General features: G+C 37.9%; 2 protein-coding genes across 3 annotated transcripts; both read right to left on the reverse strand.

Moving 5' to 3' along the window:
* Positions 1-5,366: 5,366 nt before the first annotated feature.
* On the reverse strand, positions 5,367-16,095 carry LOC146160262 (uncharacterized). 2 transcript variants are annotated; one of them, XM_083385388.1, is made up of 10 exons: positions 16,027-16,095; positions 12,011-12,433; positions 11,685-11,874; positions 10,197-10,473; positions 9,180-9,313; positions 8,949-9,099; positions 8,275-8,454; positions 7,497-7,735; positions 6,886-7,062; positions 5,367-5,815 (listed from the first exon to the last, which is right to left on the reverse strand). In XM_083385388.1, the coding sequence occupies exons 2-10, from the start codon at positions 12,268-12,270 to the stop codon at positions 5,615-5,617; spliced, it is 1,809 nt and encodes a 602-aa protein (XP_083241514.1). In that variant the 5' UTR covers positions 12,271-12,433; positions 16,027-16,095; the 3' UTR covers positions 5,367-5,614. The 2 variants fall into 2 exon arrangements, with proteins under 2 accessions (XP_083241514.1, XP_083241513.1); XM_083385387.1 differs by lacking the exon at positions 16,027-16,095 and adding an exon at positions 13,814-13,958.
* Positions 16,096-16,569: 474 nt separating this feature from the next.
* Positions 16,570-20,182, reverse strand: LOC146160263 (uncharacterized). Its single transcript, XM_083384914.1, has 12 exons — positions 19,737-20,182; positions 19,272-19,479; positions 18,902-19,053; positions 18,723-18,830; positions 18,424-18,595; positions 18,202-18,351; positions 18,071-18,132; positions 17,717-17,994; positions 17,364-17,539; positions 17,178-17,286; positions 17,015-17,107; positions 16,570-16,937 (listed from the first exon to the last, which is right to left on the reverse strand). Exons 1-12 carry the CDS (start codon positions 20,180-20,182, stop codon positions 16,570-16,572), a joined length of 2,322 nt encoding a protein of 773 aa, XP_083241040.1.
* Positions 20,183-20,853: the final 671 nt, after the last annotated feature.

A 20,853-nucleotide genomic window follows, 5' to 3' on the forward strand; every position in this document is an offset into this window, starting at 1 on the left:
CAGAGGATTTTACATTATTTTACTTGCAACAAAGTTACAGGCTAGATTAGCGTTTCTCTTTTTTTACGTTTGCCTAATTAATTTTGACAACCTACACAATGCACATGTCCTAAGTTGGTTAGCGGTCCGTATTAGGACAGGGATGGCGAACCTTTTCATTGCGCGGGTCACAAACGCGACCTTGACCTTTGCAAAATGCACAAGTGGGTCATAGATTTTATTTTATGCGAAACTTTGCTGCTGCGTCATTTCAAGTGTTATTGTCTGGGTTGGTAATTCAAGGTTTTTGAAGGTTTATTAAATTGGTATTCCCACGAATATTAGGAACCTAAATATAGTTATAAAATGCTGCAGCATTTTTTATAGGATTACAGGAGTTCAGTAAAAAGCTTTTCAGCATGGTTTAACCAGGGGTTTCATAATTTTTAGTCTGGAAGCTTCTAATTTCCCTTAAAGCTTGCCACCCTTTTCGTTTTACAGAGAAAAACAAAATACTTTTATTTGTTTGTTTTTCTGCACTCATTTGTTGAAATGCAGTTATTGTAGGCCTACTCGTCACCCCTAAAACACTTTTGCACGACCCACAGATTGGGTAGCCCTGATTTAAAGAATATAGTGCTATCTAACGAATAATATATTTTTTTTTACATTTATCTATTCCTGAAAATAATGGTTAACATTTTGATATTTCTAATCTAGAGAACTAGTGGGTCATTAAAAACTTGCGGTGGGTTACTTCGTGACCCGCGTGACAGTGGTTCGCCATCCCTGGTATAGGACATAGGTCTATTCTTTATCAGACGAACACGCTATACAGGCCGAAAATATTTATTCTTATCGAAACAGGCCCGGATATCTAAATAGACAAACTAAAGTAAATAATTGTTGTTGTGTAGTTTATTTCATTGCATTATTATAAACTTTTGTAAGTTCCGTTTGGTGTTCCGCAAGCTAATTTTAATGCATATAGTGAAAAACAATGTGGTTAAACATTCAATCAGGGCGCACCTATACCCAAACTATATTATCTTCCCTGGTTAGACAAAAACAAAAGATAATAGAAAAATATTAAAACATTTTTAGTCAAACGCATTTATGGTTGTAATTTAGTGCATTTTGATCATATTCAAAAATAAGTGACAGAGATCCTTTATTTACCTTAACAAATCAAAAATTGATTACATAACAAATACGGTTGAATTAGAATGTAAGGAGGTGGAAAGAGGGGTTAATGCTTGCTCAGACGTTGTTTGCAGCCAACACGTTCCTAAAATATTATCGTCATTAGAAAAGCGTTCAGGTTTCGCCGCTAAGACTTGCTCCATATTAACGTCCGCGTTGGGCCACGGTGCACCAAAGCAAGGGTTTTCACAAAACATGGAAGGATTAATAAAGGATTCCACGGGGGGAAGAAACGCGTTATCTGTGGCAAAATTTAACACGTTCTGACTTGAGTATAACATCTGGCTATCACGTCTACTTTGCTCTGCCACCAATTCCGCACAGCCGATTGTTGAATGCAAAGCTCGGCTTGGTTTAGAGTTGTTGCTGTTTGTATGAAGCGGAAACTGTGGCCGCCACACTGGAGCACGAACAGTCTTTTTAGCTGCAGCCGTATCGGTCGTGCCTTTTGCAGTTACTTGCAAGTTTGAGTTGTAGTGTCGGTCGTGCACATGCGATACTTCGCGGACTGAGCTGTCTTCTTCGTCCTCCATCCAGGACCAAGAGAGTGAGTGGCCAATGACGGATGCGGAAGCGTGTTCTGCGTTTGCCGATTGCCCGATGCTTTTTGAATGGTGATCTAAACGTTTAACAGGGCTATGATTACAATATAAATCCCTTGAAAATGCAATAATTGTATAGGGATGGGTGTTATATCTTAAGCCTTCACTAGAGTAGTAAATATTATTTACAATAGACTTTAAAATATTGCTTTAAAAACTGAAGTCGACAATTACCTGATTCATTGCAGTACACGACAACTTTCTCTTTTGGCAAACTTTGTTCCGGCATTCCACTTTGTCCGTTTGTTTCTAGTATTCTGGTCATGAAGTTGATGTAATCAATTGCCGATCGCAGGGTATCCACCTATTGTAGTACGTTAACAGTACAAAAGCATTTAGAACACGCAACATTGAATTTAACTAATCATCGTGCAAATAAAATAACAAATTATTAACATAATAGTATGTGGGTAAATATCGCTTTATTAAATTTTGCATGTTTTACAATAGGTCTAATAATTATAATTAATTAATGGCTATTATCTATTTTATAAATCTCACTTTAGATAGTTTCTTTTCGTAAGGAATATGCGGTACGTGTCTCCTTAGCTTCTCAAAAGCGTCGTTGATAATCTGCATTCGTCTACGTTCCCGTTTATTGGCAGCTCTTCGTTGTTTGATGCGAGGAAACCTTTGCCGAGTGGGGCTTTCAAAGGGGTAGGAATCCATATCTGTAATTGGACAAGAGAGTATTTTCGTTAAAATCCAAAATGTTGAGCTCAACTCTAGATTTTACTGAATGTTTTACAAATTTGATTCTAGTTTGCGTATTATAGTAAACAATATACGCTTTTTATAAAGTATTTTCTCACCTAAATTAGCATGGCTGTATTGATTTGACACAGGACTGGAAAAGTTGGGTTTAGTGTTTGTGATGCCTGTCGCTGACAACATAAAATCTTCGTCTGTCTTAAACAAGTCGTCTGAATCAATGTCAAGATCATCATGAAAACATAACTCTGTGGGAGATTCTCCTGAGCATTGGAAGTATGTTTCCTCTGTGCTGCTACAAGACGATCTAGGAGGAAGTGTGCCACAGGGACTTATTTGTTGTTCGACATTTTCGACATTGAAGTATTCTTCCTCATCAGTTCTTCCTTTAATTGGTTCATTAATCATGTTAAAATCATTTTCCTTTATTCGTGCAAGAAGTTGCTGATCGGGGATTATAAGTTTCGTTGACCACCGTGAATCATCCAGGAAGAAATGTTCTACTCCGGGTGGAAGGAAGTCGTGCTGCAAACCGGAACTAAGGAGAGGATTCGCTCCGAAATCACAGGACAGAGCTGGAGGAAGCAAAGTGCTCTTTGTGAAGTTGTTGTTCGATGTAAGCTCCTCAATTGGAGGCAAGGGTACCATCTCTTGATTATTTGTAGGCAGATGGTCTAACGAAGGGAATCTTTGCTTCAATTGGTTTTGAATGCGTCGCTTATAGGAATACTCCATAGTTAGTTTATCCCTTCAACACGATTTCGGTATTAGTTTACTGCAACAAATAATGCCACTATAAAGTATGTATTAAATATTTAAAACTCCGTAACAATAAAAACCGTCCAACTGATCCTTTCCAACTGCGCTAAGGTCGTTGCCTCTGTGCGATAAGTACCCCGATGATTACTCATTAATTAACGGTATACAAAAAACAAACTAAAGACTGCAACGTGCGAACTTTCCCATATGCCCATGGTTATAAATGTAACGCAGCTAACGCTTGGCTTTTCGATAGTACGTCACAACAAAAACGAACAGGGAGAAGAACGCCATGCCGATCAGCTCCTGGTGTCACCCTCTGGAATACGTCGACTTGTTTCTGTGTACACTGCCAGCCGATATGGAAGTTTATTGTTTGCGCATTTACCTCCAAGGGCCCATTGTCAGGACAAGTCAGCTGTGTTAATTTATCGTTTGCTCAGAGCTCATCAATTTCAAAGAAGGCAGCTATCGCACTAGAAAATAATTTGTAAACCTAATGCTTATAGTCACTAACTATTTATTGAACTTATTTCTAAAATATTTTTAAACTTAGGTAAACTTACAATGATTGATAGGTTATACACATCCCAATGCAATTTACGTTGTGTTTCACGTTCAAATGTCAAAATCGAAAACAAAAACCAAATAACATGGTTAATCATGTTGTTGTTGATATTTGGCTAAGGGTTTTGTGCTGAAAATATCGGAGATACCAATGTTTGGTTTTGCAATTGGGTAACTGAGTCACGGAGTGCTTATCTGGCGGCGCATGTCGACGCGTGGGTGACACGCGTTACGAACAATGCATCAGTTCCAGGTGGGACAAGCAGTAGCCCAAACGTTCGTGCACATAGGGCGCATTTTAATATTAAAAAAAAATTTTAATAAAATATATTTTTAAGGGTAATATACTTTCTATAATGATTTTTTTGCAGTGTTTAAACTTTAAGTTGCGGCACAAAGAAAATGGAAAATGTATCTTTATATAACAATCAAAAAACAGTTTAATTGACCCCCAGGCCCTCCCAACATGACAAGACGATATGTAAAAAAAACAATATTAGCCTAGTCAATATCTATTGGAATTGAAAGTCTCGTATACTTAGATGGGTACCCTTAGGTTATTCTACACTCACACGTAAGAATTTACACGTAAGAATCTCATAGCTGCACACTTATATTACACGCAACACACTTTAGGAATCACTGGTTTATAATAAAGTGTATCAAAATAAAGTTATGTGACGAAAACGGCGAGTATGTCAAGGTGAATATATTTGTTAAAAAAGTGGGAGTGAACCAAATAACCGAGCTACCACCGAAACTGCCTAGGTTATCGTTATACGTCATGGAACCATTGCCAGATAAAAATTGTTGTCGGCGAGCAGGCTGCGTTCGACCTAAACCGTCTTGATAGCTATCTTTCGATATTGCTAAACTTTCGCAAAGGTAATTTGGCGACTGTGTGGGGGCGGGGTAAAACAATGGAGTGCACAGTAAGTCGATGCAGGTAACTTTTTAGTACGTCCACCAGATGCTAGGGAAGAGATTAGCCGGAAAGTGCGTCCCCAAATTGCGGCGGCGGCCAATAATAATAGTCTGTCGATACTTGATAATCGACAATATGTTTGCCAAGTCAAGCAGGCTACAAGAATTGGGCGCCGTCAGCCTGTGTACTTAGATGTCTGGTGAAGTGGCCGCTTATCGGGGCACGTGTTTAAGCGACCCAAGACTGAGCAATTCCCAAAAAATAATTTGGCTCCCGGGCATGTTACTGTTGAATGGCAAACATCCAACACGCGACACATCGCACTTATCACAAAGTAAACAGAAAGTTAGAGCAAAATAATTTCACCACTAACCGTAACGTATTATCTTCGTCTAATGGTCGCCATTAATAAATTAAAACCCATTGTGTTTGGGCTATAATTTCATCTATTGATATATTATAAGAAGTAAGCAAGTATAAATCGTATAATTATAGTTATTAACCTAAAAATGAGAAATACGTCAAATGTTTTTACGACTTTCGCAATTGTATCTTCCACAGTGCTTTATTGCGACAATAAAGTATGAAATTATTATAAAAAAAAACTGTTAAATATATTATGTGTTGTTGTAATAAAAATTTCTATAAGAAACCAAACAAAAAACAAAATACATGATTTGGTGGCGAAAACAATAAATTCATCAATCTGAGAGGTTTTAGATGTAACACGTCACTCGCCAAACAACAAAAAATGACTCAACATTCGCAGCGTTGGTATAGATTTACAACTTCCGAAAACTACATTGAGTTTCCTGCGACAACAAGTGACACAAGTATAACAAACGTAAAAATGAATTCCGGAAGTACTTCAAAACATGGATACTTTGGGAAATTTCTGGCGGGTCTGTGTCAAAACGGTTGCCGAATCAGCGGTTGTGACTCTTACTGCCCGAATCATGTTTCCGAACCGACTGTCCTTCTCCACTTGCCTATGGACATCTAACTCAGCGTCCATACGCTGAAGGGCGTTGGAAAGTCGAACGTTCTCATTCATCAAAGTTTTGATTTTCTGAAAGCAAAAAATCATGCGAATACAGCAATTAGATTAATTTTTCTCGTCTTGGGATTGCAAGTTTTACGCTGTTCAATTTAGTTTTTAGGCTTTTATTTTGTTATAGTTTGCTAAGCGATGTTTATGGACTAAAATTATTGGAATTCTGAAAAAAACTTACACCGGGAGAATTGCGTGTTAAGAGGAAGGCGTGGACTAACTTAAGTTTCAAACCTTACTTTTTACTTTACGTTTAATCTCTTAAAGGAAATTGTTGTTAACTCTTAGGAAGAAACGGAACTAATAAAATACTCCCGGGACCTGGGTGATTTAACATAGCCAGCATCTGGGACTACAATATTATTTACAAACTTTTCGCCGGCCGCACACTATAAATAGACCAGGTTTTTAACAGGGGCTCTCGTCTCCCCCGCTATAAAATATATTTTAATGATTAAAAACATCGCTTAATAGGTTAAGACTTATAAACTTGGAGTAAGAAATCCCTATTGTTAAGTTGTACCTGAAGTCAATTTTGCATTGTTTTATCAAAGTACACAAAACAATATTTCTTCACTGGACTCAATCGAATAGTCGTAATGACGCAAACGGAAACGGAAGAGGAAACGCAAACCATATCTTTGTTTATTTATTCCTATTTGAGAGGGAATCCGCACGTTCTTAAATTTGAAAAAATCGGTCTTGAAATTAAACATTTCTTAAATTTTGAAACAACCCGTCTGGAAATGTGAACATTTCGCCAATTTGACTATTGAAAACACTGAAATAACAGAGTAAAACACTTTTGAAGCATGTGGCATTTTTTTCAACAGGAGGGGGAGACTTGAGAGCATATGATATACGAGAACAAAACACGGTGGATTAGGAATTAATGGAATAGAATATAGACTATGAACTACATTAATCATTTTTTGTTACCCTCTTTAAGCTTAAAAGGTTGTTTTGAACATTTTCTATATTGTGGCAGGCTAATGTGGCCCTTGGACCTGAGTTTTGACTAGGCTACCTGATATAGTCAATGATTTTAATTTATAAATTTTAAAGAAAGGTGTATTTCGCTGTGAAACCTTAATGAGTTGTTGATTTGTTTGACTTATTTGCTGCGCTTTAGTTTCAAGTCTCATCTCCATTTGCTTAATTTCCTTTCGCGCCTGTTTGACGAAACCCTGACTCGAGTTGAGTTCACGCGATTTTTCACGAAGATCTTTCTTCAACGAGGAAATGTTCAAGTGCAAGTTGCGGATCTGAGAAGAAAGACCAAACAGAAATAATTGGAAGAACTTTTTTCACAGAGGGTATAATGTAACGAAAAAAAATATAAAAAATATTTTTTCGAACGAAAATTAAGGTATTTCGAGAAAAAACTAATAGGAAACAGAACAAATGTGTAACCATAGCTTATTCAAAAATTTGGTTGACTCTTTAAATATCGTCAACGTAAGTCGATTTCAGACCACCGTATTTCACTTGGCCCTAATCCATATACAATTTAAACTTTTTATTCTAATATCTTGACATTAATTATAATAAAAGTTGATACCTACACAAACAATATAGACATACTCTTTTATTTACTAAATTTATACTTTTCTTAAAATAATAAAAAAAGATAATATCAAAAATCATTTTAGAACCACTATCTAAAATATATTATTAGACCATTTAAATCAGTTTTTACCTGTTCCAACAGCACTGCTGCCAAATCATCGGTATCAGGCTTAGATAATTCATTAATGGTTGATTTAACGAGTCGAATTCGTCGCTCGAACTTTGCTTCGTATGGATCTTGCGGCGGTTCAATAGAAGGGTCGTGCTTGTTTCGATTTGGAGGAGTTGGGACAGTCATTATGTCATCCGTTGAGAAACCGACGCTATACGGAGTGTGGGATTGACGGCTGCTCGTGGCAGACTTTTTGGCTGTATAAAAGTTTTAATTTCAATTTAAAGGGAGGGCACTACGCCGTTGGTATTTTATAAAGTATACAACTCAGTGCTGTAATGACTTAAGTCATTGACTTGAATTAAGTAGTTTGACCAAAATGACTTGACTTGACTTAAGTCTTTTGGACAAATGACTTGATTTGGAATTAAGTCATTTTGTCAAATAACTTCGCTTTAAATTAAGTACTTATTTATTAAAATCTCAAGTTACATTGCGTTTCTGTTATTTGTTTAAATAAATTATTGCCTATAATCGGACGAGTTTAACATTATTAATAGTTTGACAGTTTACTTATATGTCAATGACACGACTTGAAATTGACTTGCTCTCATAATGACTTGAATGGGACTTGACTTGTTATTTTTGCAAAATACTTGAATTGGACTTAAGTTATTTTTCCAATTACTTGACTGGGACTTAAGTCGTCATTTCAAAATGACTTGTTTACAACACTGATACAACTACATGAATAAAACTGAAATTCCTTTACGAGTAAATCTAACAAACAGTTTACCATCAGGTCGTATGATCGAGTACTTTTGTCTGCGTCCCAGTGGTGGAAACGTTGAACCCGCCGGGGCAGTTTTGGCCAGTCGGCTCACTATTCTGACGTCGTCCAAAGATGTTTGGGTACTGGAGGTTATCTTCTCTTGTAAGTAACCCATGCTTTGAGTGTACCGAAGACCGTCCGACCCTGTTGTATGAATCAAGTTTAAATAAAATCGCACCATTAAAATATATTATCTAACCTTGACCAGGAATTGTGTTACATGTTAAACGTATTATTTTCGCATTTTATTCACGTAGCCTAAATACTAAAGAGACAGTGCATTCCCTTTTACAGTAGGGCCACTTAGATGCGTTCCAGGTCAATTGTTCATGGCGCTATACCTTAATATATGGTTCGCCTTATTTCTAATTTAATATCGTTTTGTGCCTTTTATACACCCATATAGACCTAGCCAAAGCACGACACTCACAATCGCGTTTGTTGGTATTTGTTTTATGTTCTACAACCTCCATAAAAGTAGAAAAATTCACTTATTTTTCGACCTTGTTTATCATCTTTAACAGACACACACAACCATGACGAACACAGCTACAAACTTTCAATATGCATAAATTTTCATAAAAATATATGCTTGCGAACATTGTTTCTAAATCGTGCGTTTGTTATACCGTATGTACCTGTTATTTGAATTCCCTTTAAACCAAGCGACATGAGCGTGTCGTTGTTACGTTTAGCGAAGACAACCAACTTTTTGCTGATGGAACACGGCATTTGAAATACAGTCACGTACCCGCTTCCATTTGCCGAAACCTTAGCGATGTATGTTATCTGGACGAAATAGCACTGGAATTTAGCTTATGTTATAGTACATCAGCTAAAACTAATTAGTTATTTTTTTTAAGGTTCACTTGAGTCGGATGAATTGAAAGCAGAGTCGCCATATCGTTCTTCAAGCAGGACAACCTCGGTCTCGTAAAGTTGTAAACATTACCATAATGAAGAAAGCACATGGTTGTGTATGTTCCACTGGAACCTTCAGACCCTAAAGCAGAAAACACGGATAAAAAGCAGCTCGCTCGATGCAATAATACCTTATAGATAATAAGTGAACCAAACACGCTTTAAGATTCCGGTTTACAACTCGAATCTATATGCAGCATCGTTAAGTAGCTGCATTCGACACAAATAAAACAGACTAAGCAGAACAACACACAAATGTATCGCATATGTTTAAAAATAGTCTATTGCAATAGGTTCGGTGGCATAAGCAACTTTCAACAACAGTATTTTTTTTTTTTGGATAGATTTTGATGTCTTTAGTATACAAAAAATGCCATACGACCAAACATAAGAACAACATTAACGTCGGAATAAAACACACTTAAAAATAGCACTGATACTTAGTCGTAATACAAAAAATCGGATTAAACCTAAACCCGTTGGAATAACGCCTAAATGGACAGAATCAGGCCTACAACGTTTTAGCTAGCCCTAAACCCCACCCCTAAATACATCACTAACTCCCCTAATAATTTTAACCCCAACCCATCATCTAACCCCAGCCATTACCCACCAATAACCCACAAGAGCCCAAAAAATCTGGTGCCAAAACAGCCCTAACGGCACCATTCAAACTAGGGCGCCCCAATGTCGACAACATAACAGCCGATGCCAGACCCATAGACCCCCATCGTCCTATACCATCTCTCTACACTTTTATTCTGATAAATTTAGAACTTATTCCGACAGGTTTATGTCTTATTCAGACGATTAGGTTCTTATTCTGCAGATATTACGGCGTATATTCGGCTTTATTATGTCGTTGGTTTTAATAATGTGTTTTTTAGATTTTTCTGAGTTAGGTCTTCTTGCGTTTTAGGTCTTATTGTATGTTCCCAAGGTATTAAGCCAACTAAACCCTATACCTTGAAGAAGGTTGTGAAGCGAACCGATAATCGTGGAAACATCTCTCTCGGTGGATGCTGGCAGCTCGTCATACGTCACGAGGTTCTTGTACTTCTCAATATCATTGAGAAATCGATCAAGCATTCCTATTCTGCGCAGAAGGTACTCGACAAGATCCAAATCGAGTCGGTTGATCTTCCACAGGAGAGAGAGCTCCTCGACAACCTCACTGAATGTGTTAAGGTCCTCCAATGAGTCGCGCGGAATGTGCTGCGCAATTCCGACGTTGACTTTAACCTGTGTATTTAATAGTGGATCAGGTGAAATACAGCGGGAGTAAGCATTCACAAAGTAAATATTCAAAATACCTAGATCTTTTTCATTTTATTCAATATACATTATTTAAACTTAAATATTTAACACGACAACTTGTTGTGTGCGGAATATATGGTCTTTATACGCCAGTTTCTTTTCTAACCTCACAAGGCTTGCAGTTCGAATCAATGAACAGCTCTAGCTTAAACAAGAGGTTTCTAAACTGGGGTCAATGGATCACTAGGCAGACCATGAACAAGTTTTAGGGGGCCCATGAAGGCCTAGTTCAGTGGTTCTCAACATTTTATGGCTTGCGGCACCCCTCAGCAATAATAAATAGATTGCAGCACCCTTACAAGATTGTTCCGTTAGTAAATCACTAGACTGTCACAATAAACGGAACTGGAACAATACACAGTCAACTCTGCAAAACGTATAGGAAGTTTTAATTGGATTTATTCCACTCTAATCTTACACATAAAGCTGTAAGAGTTAAAAAAAATCTGATTCTTAAAGATTTCTCAAATATCTCTCGGGACCCATGGGCATTAAAAATGGCACCCCAGGGTATCGCGGCACCCCGGTTGAAAACCACTGGACTAATTGACATATTAGTGCATATAAAAGAAGTGACGAATTTTTCAAAAAAAATTAATTAATAATAATACGTTTTATAACTGAATGTATTTCGAATCCGTTTCAATCACACATTTGGTGAACCGAATTCAGCAGATTTCTGTAGTTTATTTCTATTTTGACGTCAGTTTTATGATGTCACCTCTGAAGAATTTTTTGCCTACCATGGTCCACGCGAAGTAAAAAAATAAATTTGCCGTAAAAAAAGTTTAGGAATCCCTGATTTAATCCGATTATGTAAAATATTCAGAAAAAATTCGTTTTTTTCAATAGATTATTTCAAATTTTGCAGCATGCGAACGAATTATTTTTGGAACACAATACATTGGTTTTCGCAGCAATTTTAGTTAAATAAAAACACTTGAAGATTCGATAAAATTGACATTTATTTCCTGTAATGTTCGGCAAAGTGTCAAGTCATCAACAATGCTACAATAAACCAATTAAATCCTCACAAAACTACTTCAAAATCTTTTACATAAAATGTTCTTAATAACAACATTATTTTCTACCTTTCGTAGTATTATGCTTTTTTACACAGGGATAAAACAAACTACCTCAAGCATATCTTTAAATTCCAACATTCTTGTTCCAACCGCAATTGTGTCAAGTAACTCTTTTAAGGCCTTGGTTCCAGCTTGTGCGTCAAGGTGGAGCTTGCGTTCATCATTTCTCGATATAGCCGGGGCAGTCCCGGGTGTGGTAAGGCGAAGTAAGGTGCTGCGTAATCCCTGGTTTCCTCGCAACCTTAAATTAAAATAGCCTTGCACGTTTTTAAATAACTAAAAGCGACGATAGAGTAGGACCATACATATAGTGACGTTCGAATATTAAGAGTCGATGATATGTAAAAACAATACAAGAGAATATTAATGACTTTTACTTGTAGGGCTTAAGTGGACTGGTTGTGTCTCCGCGAAGAGGAGTTGCCAGGGTTACCGCGGGTGTTTCCCGGTTTTCCAATTCTCTTCCCACTTTTGTTTCACCTTCTTTAATTACGACTCGGGAACCAGTTGGGGGCGAATCCTTGGTCCGCAAAATTGGTTTTGGGGTTTCAACCACTTTCTTCGTCTTTCTTCTCCGTCTCGGCTTAACTTCTTTATTTCCGGAATCCTCGTGTTCCGTTTTTTCGTTGTCGGGCATGTTTACCTTACTTGTGTCACGTGGTTTAGAGCCTGTAGTTTTGGCGCGTATTTTGCTTTGCTGTAGAGCGTACGGACTGAGTTGTTTTATGGCAGTTGATTGATCGCTAGCCCTTTTAAATTCAGCGACAGTCTGACCAACGACATTAGGGCCCAAGTCGATTCTATAAAAAAAACAATTTTATACAAACAACTAAATATAGACAAGGTTTTCCCAATTCATTAACCTAGCAACTATTTTGTACACACTTTATCTTTTTCACAAATTGGGAGCGTATTGGGCGCAGCCGAATCATCAACGAAAGATTCATATTTGTAAAGGGAATATTTATCTGTGATAGTGTATCGCATGGGGTATTAAATTTAGACATATCTTATGTATATAACAATAAATCAATATTGAGACACATATACACAAACTATATATTATAGATTATGTGTTTAGTTGAGTGGATTTGAGCTTGGTTTTTATCGGATAATGCGCAATTGTGATCTCTATTTTGTTTCTGCAGCCAGCGGTAAACAGAAGTAGACAGAGCGCAGCGTGATTATGGCAATATCATTCAAAATGGGAAAGATTATGTTGCTGCCATGTTGCGACAATTGAAGATATCTACACAAACAAATACCACGGCATAGGTTACCACAAATGTCCGGATTGTGTTGCACATTTCTACGAGCGTTCAGCCATTATGCGAAAGGATTAGTGTTTCAGCCTGACACTTTAAACGCGCGCATGTTGTGGCTCCACAAAGGACTGCTTTATGTGTACGCCGAGAGACGGGTTTTGTTAAGGACAGTGGATCTCGTTTGTACAATACCAAATCCACGCTTAGCGTTTTTAACCAACGATTTTAATTATAAAACGCATGTATAGCGCACTGATTGAAACACGTGGAATTTTAAAGTTATGATATCGACCAGCATCACAGACCAAATAACCTGAATGCAAACTTGCAGCCACACAGGTTTCGTACAGTCAGCGGTCAAGTGAAAAACGCGCTATCCCAATAAACTATATCCATTAAATGTTTTCTGCTCGGATGGTGGTCCCATTTAAAGTCAAATCAATTGATATAGTTAATACATGTATATATTGTATATACAAGCGACATTGTACTCATTTAATCAAACATTTAAAAAGTTCTCAGGTGATAGACACATAATACAAAACTGAATAAAATCAAACGTCACTGGTTTAAATAGCAATCACTTATTTTAGATAATGCTTGGTTAGCGAAAAATGTGAGGAAATTTGGGAAGCCTTAAGTAATTTGTAAAATTTATGAATCCCTTCGGCCTTCGTGTTCGTCAAGGGGTATCGTAACCGTTACCCACACGAAAAGTTATGAAATTCCGAACATGCAAACCATTCCAGAACAATATCGCGTAAATATGGATCAGACTTTAGAACCCACAAATGCCCTTGATTTACATTCGCGGTTGAAACCTATGCGGGTTCGTAATACTGTGACTAACAGGGTCGAAATTATAACTTTATATACTTGCATGTAAAGTCTACTTGAGAAATGCATAGCACTTACCGTAGTTCGAGCTTCGCAAGCGCCATTACGGTAGTCAATGATACCAATGCAAAATTAAGACAACAGGTTCATTCGACTTCACAGCAACTTTACGTCATATTTTTTCGGGAGCATTTTAAGCATCTAATTCAACAGAAGACCGGGCTAGAATAGAAACTTAGTGACGCTGTTGGACTCAGTATGTTTGATGCGACTTAAAATGGAATCAACAGAGCGTGGCGCCTCCACAGCGGTAAATTTTACTTGGTCCTGGGCGGTACAAAGCGCCAAATCGTGTATGTTTGTACGTATCAAGGGTTGAATGAAAGTAATCAATCGATTATATCATAACTGTGATAACTCTATATATCAGCTTATAGAAACATTTATGGACTTCAAATAAGACGCCGCGCCAAAGATTTAAGATTTTAACTGTTTTTTTTAGTGTTACCTTTCTTAGTTTTGCGTTGGTGCCAAATATTATAAACAACCCACAGTAAAGTGGAAAAAAGCTAAATTAAATTTTAATGCGCCGAGCTAGCAACCATGTGAAGCAGAAGTACTTCATTTTTTTGGCCGCGCCCCCTCGAGACGATTTATTGAAACTCGTCCCCTTTTCGAATTTGGTAGCTACGAAACCATGTGGTTTTACTATTACTTCAATTTTAAAATTATCTGTATGTGCCTTTTAGATATAACACAGACAGTACCGCTTTAATGTAAAACAAATCCTGCAAAAGTAAATGTGCTTTTCTTTAGCTGAACGTTAGTTTGGAAACACAATTATCTAAACCAGCATCTAGTTGGTTACATTGAATTTGTTGATTTTGCCACTATTGCGAATTGCAGTGTTGCAAACAAGTCATTTTGAAATGACTTAATTCCCAGTCAAGTCATTAAAAGTAAACTGTAAAACTACTTCAACAATTGAAGTTTTATTGGTAAACTTCAATTATTGGTAAACTCGTCCGATTATAAGCACCAATTTAACTAAAAAATAACACAAACGCAAAATACAGCAATAAAAGTGTTTATTGTGTAAAACTTGAGATAAATATTAATAAAAAACACTTAATTTAATCCCAAGTTATTTGATAAAATGACTTAAGTCCAAGTCAAGTCATTTTGGTCAAAGGACTTAAGTCAAGTCAAATCATTTGAAAAAAGTGACTTAAGGCCACTTAAGTCAAGTCAATGACTTAAGTCATTACAACACTGGCGAATTGTAGGTGAGTTTCACATTGCTCAGTAAAATTACATTCATTGCTATTCTAGACTATATATATGATTTCACCCAGCACAGCGTATGTCACACGGTTTGCACTGAAAAAACTGTAAAAAACGTGGTAAAATCAGAAATCTATTTTTTTCCTCCCTAGGCCCACCAGATTAAGAACCGCTGACCTATGGCATATGTACTAACTTTATGAAATGTACACCTTTTTTCAGCTACGGTAGTTATAAAATCACAAAGGAACATTTATGAAGTTTTTTCACAATTAGAATAACAAAAATTGATATTGCTAGATTGCAGCAAAGCTGACTATCAGTTCGCGGGCCAAAAAAGCGGAACTCGTGGGCCAACTTTGGCCCGCGGGCCTGAAGTTGGACCACACTAATCTAATTGATTCGTTCAGTATTTTCAGGGATGTTATGCTTAAAAAAGAGAAACATTAGACAACGACTGTACACAATGTAAAAAATGTCTACAAATCGAATTACGATGTTGGAAAAATTGGAATCCTAAAGTATTAAACATATTTTTGGCAACTTTGAGCTTAAGATTGGCACCTTGATGTATACCGCGACACGCGGTTGGTAACAACTTTTCTTTACAAAGAATGTTTTGTACGTTTGTTCCATGCGTTGTTTGACAAGGACAAATGTTTTTAAACCTTGGGTTATATTAATATTTTCATTTCCATTGTGTTCGTAACAAGGAGAGAAACAGCTGTTACGACTCGTTCGGATGCGACAGTCTGCTAGCACAAAGAAAAGTTCCAGACATATATATTTTTATTAACTTGATGTAGGACATGAGTTTTAATACCACAAAATCAGCAACTAGTGAACCTAATTGAATCTTGGGATTATAAGCAAACCAATTTAGTAAAAGAAAAATAATATTTTTAGTAACTATAGAAACGACATTTAAAAGGAACAGTTTTTATTTAGATATGAAAATATTGTAATCAGATATTTTATGAAAATAAATCAAATCAAAGACAACTTACCGAATATGAATGCCACGTTTGAACCTTACACTGTTATACTAACATGTATTTAACAGAAATGACCTTCGCAATATCACGCTGCGGACTTTAAATTCTCTTCGTCATGTGTTTTGTAAGAGTATGGTTGTTTTGAAAACGTTGGATGTGTAGAGATAAAACTCACGCTGAAACACGGCGCCCATTACCCCGCCCCTTCCATTTACAAACAGCCGATCGATTTCGAAAGAAGAGACGCCCAAGAAAGACAACACAACTAGAAGCTTTCCTACTAAGTAGCGATAGATTGGTGGACGACAACGTCCTTCACAATGGTTTCCAAGCGCTTTAAATGCTATACTGCAAACAAGAATAGAACTTTGTTTCAAATTGGCTAATTCAGAATCATTTCTTGCGTAGTTTATTTAACATGGCGTACAGAACAATCGTTTTACGTAAAACCACGGGCAAAAAAATAAAGATGGCGGGTAAAACAATAACCACATAAAACAAGGCAATTGAACTTTTATGAACTCCCGTTTCGACGTTGCTCGTCATCGGAGGACGTCACATTTCCTCGAAGCAATTCCGTTTTGCTTGGTGCGATTGCATAAAATCGAAGACACTGGGCGAATCAGCGAACACGTCATCATCGCTATCCCCGCCATCCGCGTAGTCGTGCTTTCGCTTGAGCGAAACGGGAAAGTCGCTGCCCAGATCATCGCTGTAAAGAATATCGCGGAGACAGCCCGGGGAGAGGGTGGGCAACTGAACTTGACCCAGATGCTGGCGGGTGGGCGACTGGAAACACGTCGTTGTGGGTGACTGGGAGGAGACAGCGGGCAAATTATTGCCGAGCTGCTGTTGCTTATCGGAGGATTCCCCGGCGTTGTTCGGCACATACACCACAGGCAGGTTGGAAGCGCGATCGGCTGCTGAATATTAACAAGATTGTTTAATACTGAAAAAGTGTGATTAAACGCCATGAAAGCGTGTGGGCTCGTTTACTTACCGTTATCGCTGTTGGTAAAGCTCTTTGCGGCGGCAGCAGCCTGCTCCCTGTATAAACTACATCCGTAGAAGGCTGGAAGCGACGGTGAAGCTTCTGCATGCATTGGAAAATGCTTGTTAGTTGATGAAGAACATCACAGTTCGTAATAAATGAAAGAACCTACCTTTGTGATTTGAATTTAACGTGTTTGGATCGAACGGAAGTTTGTTGCTGACAGGCGCCACTGCGTTGGGAGGAAAGCAGCGGTCAACATTGAGAAGCTGGTAGTTCGCCTGAAATAAATTGTGTAATTATCTTTGTTCAACAAGAAAGCTTGTTTTTTAAGAAGCTTTTTGGGACACCAACTTACCAGCGAATCATTGTTGTTGTTATTATTGTTAGTTGAAACTTTCTTTTCGTGTTTGGTTGATTTGGCTCCAGGTGGAGCAAAGTGGTGGACAGTTTGAGGTTTTAAAAGCTCCTCCAATGTTTCCCCGGCGTCGTTGCTATGTGACTTGTGCTTTACGTCCTTTGAAGTGTTTGAATCTACATAATGAAAATTGCAAACGCACAATGATTTAGTGAAAATATAGTTTTACCGAATATTTGTTTAGCCGCAACTTACAGTTCGGTGTAGGGTTCTACATAATTAAAATGACAAAAACACATTGATTTAGTGAAAATAGTTTTACCGAACATTTTATTGTATTAGCCACAACTTACGATTCGGGGCGGACGAGTTTCTTTCTAGCTCTTCGCTAGTACGCACGAGTTGGGACATTACATTGAGTTGCTTATGCAGGAAATCTTTGGCCAGCTGGAGGTCAATCGAGTTCACCGGATTTTCCACTTTTACTATGTCATTCGGGTCGTAATCGATTGCATCCCCATCTCCGCCGTCGCGCCCCGATTGGTCAACTTCTTCTGGCGACGTTACTGGCGACAAAGTTTGTGACATTGAAGAACCACTCGAGGAACAATGATCTTCACTGGTTTTTTTACTACAAATGAAAGGATAAAGATTTTTCTTACAACGTTTGCTGGTAATAGGTTTATTTTTACTGTACATCAACTTACGTAAGCGACTTGTCTCTAAATGACCTTGCAAAGGGATTGAGATTAATCTTTAGCTGTGCGACCTGTAGTAAAAAACGGTAAGATTAAAACCAAATAAATGACAAAACACAAATGCTCATCATTATTCGTACATCTGTGTCGTGGTATAGGGTGACAGTCATAAAAGTTGTCTTCGGTAGTACAAATGTGCGAAGGTTACTCTGAATGGAAGGGTTCATTCGGTCGACCTCTACAATGTGAAGTCGAGGTTGATACTTGTGCAGAGTGCGAAGTGTAATAATCTGTAGCAAAACAAAACATGGTCAAATAAAAAGTTATTATTTTATGGTTTTGAATTTTGTTGAAAATTGTACCTTTTCCTTGTCATGGAAATGGTTACTGAGCTTCATTTTGGTGAAACTAGCGCCCTTTTTGTTCCAAGTATCTCCAGGAGCGGGTGAGTTTGGGTGTAAATAAACGCACTGACCTGGCTGAAACTCTGGCTCCTCATTCGATGCGAGGCCGTTTGGTTGCCAACGTTGGTCGCTGGAAAGGGTAGAAAAAACAATTTTGGAAAAAAAATGTTCTGCTATTTTGTTATACAAACATTTTATACGCACTTACATAACAATTATTCACTTTAATTAGAAATTTTCTGTTGCTAAACACTTACACGTATTTCCAAACATAGCAGCTGGCGAGAACAAAATCGAGGAATACGTTGTAGAGCTTGGTTGGGTCTAGTCCAGTAAACTCGTACTCCAAGACGGGGAACATACGCCTAAAAAGCATGTTTTTTATAAAATTTACCACATATTTATTAACTAAGTTATAAATTCACCCAAGACTCACCTTCCATGCTTGCTGATCACCATTTCGATGACAACATTTTCGAAGTTCTTCCATAGGCCGGAGTTGGAGAGCTTCATACCGACTCCCATACACTGCAACTCCCAATCGCTACCGCTTTTGCTTGCCACGGAGGAAGGTGGTGCTAACTGGCCCTGTTTGACAAGGCATTTTAAAAATCAAATCTCAAGTAGTAGGCTACTATAAACAGTTCAAATTTTTCGAAAGTTTGGTGTTGAAACTGATTTTTTTTAACTTTAGGAAGGCTTGTAAAGTTGTGAGTGTTGTTACAGGTGTTCATTAGGAATAATGTTACAGATATCTATCATGAAATTTAAAAACTTAGTAAATTATCAACTGAACACCAAATTACCTGTGGCAAGATTGCGTTTTCGTGCTGCAGCTGAAACGGCTGCATGTTAGTTGACGAACTTCCGCTGTAGTTACTTGGAGTTGAGGTGTAGGGATACGAATTAGACGCTGATGGTAAACACTGCTGTAAGTTTCCATATCCCTGCTGCACATGATAATCTCCATTCTTGTATGCATTATCCGGTGTCAAATGTCCGGAATCAGTTATGCTGAACAAAAATAAAATAAGAAATTAACGACAGCTCAAGCAAAAATGACCTATAAGGAAAACCGCGCAACAAAACATCGTCACGCTCATAAGCAAAGTGCTCAAGTAATTTTTTGCACAAGCGAAGTGACCTAAGCACTTTTTCTATGGATGAGGATGAGGAAGGTAACAGGAAGTGACTGAAGCAAAAAACTTAAAAATCTTGAAAAGGCACTTTGGTTATAAGCGTGACGATATGCTATTTCTAGGAGCACAAACCTGGATTGGCGTGATCGCGAAAAAACAAATTGATTCGTAGGAGACGGTATTGTTGGGCTCTGCTGCGACATCCACTGGTTGTGTTGCTGCTGTGGATAACTGTCGCTAGTGGCGCTATTTATTCTTTGCCTGTAAGCTCCGTTTGGTACAAAACCACCATTGTTTGGCATGTTGTACATGTTCATGTTACACATTGGCGCTTGAGACATCATTGGATTCCAAACAGACATATGAGAACGTTCTGGTGGCGACGTACGCTGATAATTTCGGTTATCTTGGAAATTGTTAGCGTTGTGGTCCTCATTTGGATACCAACTTTTGCCTTGCGTTACAACGGGACAAGGAGCATCTGACATGCCTGGATAAAACTGCATGTTTGTAGGCTGAAACTGTACATTTCTTGCAGCACAATGCTGCGAGGGATACTGTACTTCAGAATAAGCCATGTTCACACTGAGGCTTACGACAAAACGAAACTTTTGCTTGAACTCAGGAATTGCAGACAACTTCGATCAGGTTATCACGTCACTTAAAAAACTAAATAGTAACCTTAAGAAGGTCACACTGGTATTATATACAGCTGGAAGAATCCCGTTATCTGTAACAGTTTCGGGTCAGGCACCATCGGAGATAAGCCGATTCCACGCGTTATCACGTCACACCTGGTGCGTGTTTTTACACACTCGCCGAGAAACAAACATCTTCGCCACTTCCTGCAAACTTCCAGATAGGAATGTTTTGATAGTTTAACTTTCCACCGTTTAAAAAGTGCAGCATTCGTATTGGTCCGACTTTTTTTAGGACATTATAGGTAATTCCTTGAGCATTTGCGTACTGTAACTCTACTCTTCTAATTACGTCTGTTATCACGTCATTAATATCCACTAATGCACGTAACGACGAACGTCAGACTATTTATCGGTATTATATATAATTCGAGGCATGCAATGCGTCCGTGCAGTTGTATACGAAAAGTAAGCATAATTTGGGTTATGTCATATGAACAAGTGGACGGACAATTTGGCGTTGGACGTGTTATATTGCGTTGGAAATTCAGAAAACCGCTTGTCCTTATTGTGTTACGACCGGTTGTCGCCAATAAAGGACTTGGCTCTCC

Source organism: Ascidiella aspersa, chromosome 3 (assembly GCF_963924565.1).
Source record: "Ascidiella aspersa chromosome 3, kaAscAspe10.2, whole genome shotgun sequence".
Taxonomy (NCBI): domain Eukaryota; kingdom Metazoa; phylum Chordata; class Ascidiacea; order Phlebobranchia; family Ascidiidae; genus Ascidiella; species Ascidiella aspersa.

What these genes read in the sequence shown, in the direction of transcription:
- LOC146160262 (XM_083385387.1), bottom strand. Translation starts at nt 13,839, where the DNA reads ATGGCGCTTGCGAAGCTCGAACTACG. An exon ending in AGTCCACTTAAGCCCTACAA is followed by an intron (nt 11,875 to 12,010) that starts GTAAAAGTCATT and finishes TTTTAATTTAAG; the next exon opens with GTTGCGAGGAAACCAGGGAT. An exon ending in CAGCAGTGCTGTTGGAACAG is followed by an intron (nt 7,063 to 7,496) that starts GTAAAAACTGAT and finishes CTTTCTTCTCAG; the next exon opens with ATCCGCAACTTGCACTTGAA.
- LOC146160263 (XM_083384914.1), bottom strand. Translation starts at nt 20,182, where the DNA reads ATGGCTTATTCTGAAGTACAGTATCCCTCGCAGCATTGTGCTGCAAGA. An exon ending in GTGATCAGCAAGCATGGAAG is followed by an intron (nt 18,831 to 18,901) that starts GTGAGTCTTGGG and finishes CATGCTTTTTAG; the next exon opens with GCGTATGTTCCCCGTCTTGG. An exon ending in TTTAGAGACAAGTCGCTTAC is followed by an intron (nt 17,995 to 18,070) that starts GTAAGTTGATGT and finishes TTTCATTTGTAG; the next exon opens with TAAAAAAACCAGTGAAGATC.